Genomic DNA, 3,497 nt, shown 5'->3' on the forward strand with positions numbered 1-3,497 from the left:
GGGGAGCTTGCTTTCCTGATACCGTATAGGTACGCGGAAAAGCAGCAATAACCAGTCATCAGCTGAGTGGTGTTGAAGGTCGTTTCCAAAGAAAACAGCCTTCCAAACCACTCCTCCAACCTGGAAGCGATGGCTGCTCTCACGCGCACCCCCGTATTTCCAACTGCGCCAACGAGGTTTTCTTCTTCTTCCCTCCATGCGACAATTGCCCTCCTCTTGGCAATAGCGCCCAGCACGGCCCTTGTCCTAGGGGAAACGGGATCCTCCGCTTCCCGGACCGCTGCGTAAGCATCCGCCAGCTGCGGTGCCAGATGGTCGAGGGGAATGATCCCCGCCACTATCATTGCCGCATAGTAGGATATCGTCTTATACGCGCAGCACACCCTGATTGCTACCCTTCTTTGCAAGGCCCGAACAGCCCGCCTGATCCTCTGGTCCTCCACAACAGCGCGCCACCACACTGAAGCATCATAAAGGAGCACGAAGTGGATCACGCTGCTGTAGAGGCGTCGCTTCTTTTCCCTCGGCCCGTGGAGGTTCGGAAGGATCCTCCCAATGGACCGAAGGATCCCCTGCACTTTCGGAATTAAAGCCTCGAAGCTGGGCCTGAAAGTCATACCTGAATCTAAAACTATGCCCAGGTATTTAACACTGGGCTTCACCGCAATACAAACCCCCTGAGTCTGATCACAGGGGGGGAGCAATCCTGCGTCTGCGGAAGGCAGAGGCAGGGAAGGCCATCGCCTCCGTTTTGTGCGGCGCCACTTTAAGGCCCAAACTCTCTATCTCATTCACAAGGACCTCGAGGTCCCTTTCACACGCTAACATCGCACTAGCCGGGTCCCGCCCCGCTGACAGGAGGGCCGTGTCATCTGCGTAGCAAACAACACAAGACCCCCCCGGCAGCGGGACACGGAGGACCCGGTCGTAGGCGATGTTCCACAGTGTGGGGCCCAGGACAGAGCCCTGTTGGACCCCACACGTCACACTTACATTATGAACATGGCCCTGTCCTCCTATGAAGGACAGGAGCCGATCCCTAAAAAAATCTAATAACGCGTTACTAATGTCGAGTGAGACTAGAATGCCCACTCGACCACCACCCACGCACTCCAGTACAAAGTTTTTCACTTCTTCAATGGCTTCGAGAGTAGAAAACCCAACTCGAAAGCCATGCTGCCTCGAAGATAAAATGTTTTCAGACTCAACAAACTCGCTCACCCTAGAAACCACTATTCTCTCGAAGAGCTTCCCCACCTCGTAAAGCTGGCATATTGGCCTGTATGAGCTAGGCGTATCGTCACTATCGTATCTTTTTTTAATTAAAACTAACCTGGCCTTCTTCCACACACGCGGGAAGACCCCTCTTCTCAGCAGCATGGTGAAGCACTCCGCAATTCCCTGGCCACAGTTGATTGCTGCTTTTTTCACTACCAGGCCAGGAATCCCAACGGGACCCGGTGCTCTTCCAGAGCCAATTCTTTGAGCGGCTCTATGTACCTCTTTAGTGGTAACTATAATCCCGTCCGGATCACCAACGTTAGCATTTTGGGCAACTGGTCGCCCACCACTCGGGAACAAAGATGTTAAAGTTCTCAACAAGAGGGAGGGGTCCAGTGCCTCAGTAAAGGGGGGGGGAGACCACGAGCTCTAAGCTTGTTCATGACAAGCTTGTATGGCCTCCCCCAGGGATCTTCTTTGATAGTAGTGAGGAAGTCCCTCCAGGCCGAAGCCTTGGCCCTTCTGATAGCACGGACCAAATTCCTCTTAGTCTCCCTCCTGTTCTCCAGGCAATCCCTGATCCTAGCCGGATCCCCACCATGCTTGGCCCTTAGGTATCGTCTTCTTGACGCCATAGCCTCCCTTCGCAGGGCCGCAACTTCCGGCGACCACCATGCCACTGCACGCCTCCAGCTCACAGAGGATCTCACCCTCGACATAGCCGTGTCACACGCACTTATTAGTGTGTTATTTACCCACTTCACAGAGTCCTCCGAACTGGCACCAAAGTCACGTGTCCAGTCAGCGGATACGAGGGCTGCGGCGAGCCTATCCTCGTCCACAGCCCTCGTATTCTACCTAGGGAAAATTCTATCCCTAGAGCGAAGGCTTCGGAAGCCTGTAGCCTCACGCCTATATTTAAATATTACATACATATGGTCCGAAAGGGACTCGGCCTCATCCACTCTCCAATCTGATAAGCGGACGATAGCTGCCGGAGATCCCCACGTTAGGTCTATTACGCTCGACCCTTGTGGCCGAACGCACGTGGGGTGGCCAACCTGGTCCACCATGGCTCCGACACTATAGCGATGTCCGCCTCAATCTCCCTCATCCGCCGGCCCAGCAAATCCTGGGCCTCACGCGCATGATTGAGATTGATTTGGATCATCGCCATACTAGTTCGTGTTTAAGTTCGTGCTGCATGGAGGGGCAGGAACCGCCTGCTCCACCTACATTGCATTGTCTTCCGAACCCGCACAAGATTTTTCACTCGGTCCCGCACTATTGTCGGCCAGTATACTGACCACATGCACTGGCGCGTCACTTTTGTTCGCAACTCCCAGTATTGGGTCTTTACGTCTGATGGGAGGCACCAGTGGGCACTCCCAGGAACCCGCCCTGTGCGAGGTCTGGGAGCGTCCCGCCTCCACACAAACCGGACACCTGGGACCGTCCCCACACGCGCGCGCCACATGCCCCGGCTCACCGCACCGAAAACATACGTTCATTCTTGCGCAAGGTGCCGGGCAAGAGGCCGCAACATGGCCCCTTGCCAGACACCTGTGGCATCTTAGGGGCCTAGGCCTAATAGGGAACACCCGCACTTTCCCCCACCCCACTATAATGTTGCCTTTTTCGACTGCCGCCTGGGATAGAGCCGTCGGAGCTACCACCGTGGCCTCATATCGACCACCCCTGCCAGGCCGGATATCCCCCATAGTGATGAGGTTCGGGTCTATACCCGACTTCCCCTCAAGCAGCGCGCATCTTATCGCGGTAAGGGTGGTTGTCGGGTACAAGCCCTCCAACCTGATGGGGGAGGTCCTCTGAGGCCTTAATATTTTGGCCTCAGGGAGGACCCCCCTCATCGCCTCCGCGACCTTGTCCGCCCTAACGTTCGCATCCTTCCCTCTCACCTCCCATATGAAGGAGCCCGTCAGGCCCCTCCTATAGGATAGTCCTTTAACGCCTATAGTGTCTAGATTGATGTTGCTTTCGATTTTTCTTAGAGCCTCCAAATACGAGGCTCCTCCCTCGCAGGTTAGGGAGACTGCAGCGGTCTCCCTGATCCTCTTAGACGCCTTCTTCTTTTTCTTGATCTTTTTAAGACCCCCCGCAGGGGTTCCACCCCCTTCGCGAGGACCTACAGGGGGGGGCAACCCTCCTGACACCCGGTTGTGTTGGCAAAGGCCCCCCACGTATCGCAACCCTGCCTCTCCTCCTAACTAGCGTAAACCCGTCTCTATCCGGAATAGGAGCCGGTAGTGTCGAAA

General features: G+C 55.5%; 1 protein-coding gene across 1 annotated transcript; it reads right to left on the minus strand.

Moving 5' to 3' along the window:
- Positions 1-468: 468 nt before the first annotated feature.
- LOC122522695 lies at positions 469-1,940 on the minus strand. Its single transcript, XM_043643982.1, has 3 exons — positions 1,643-1,940; positions 994-1,556; positions 469-606 (listed from the first exon to the last, which is right to left on the minus strand). The coding sequence occupies exons 1-3, from the start codon at positions 1,938-1,940 to the stop codon at positions 469-471; spliced, it is 999 nt and encodes a 332-aa protein (XP_043499917.1).
- Positions 1,941-3,497: the final 1,557 nt, after the last annotated feature.

Source organism: Polistes fuscatus, unplaced genomic scaffold (assembly GCF_010416935.1).
Source record: "Polistes fuscatus isolate 324 unplaced genomic scaffold, CU_Pfus_HIC Scaffold50, whole genome shotgun sequence".
In the NCBI taxonomy this organism is placed as follows: Eukaryota; Metazoa; Arthropoda; class Insecta; order Hymenoptera; family Vespidae; genus Polistes; species Polistes fuscatus.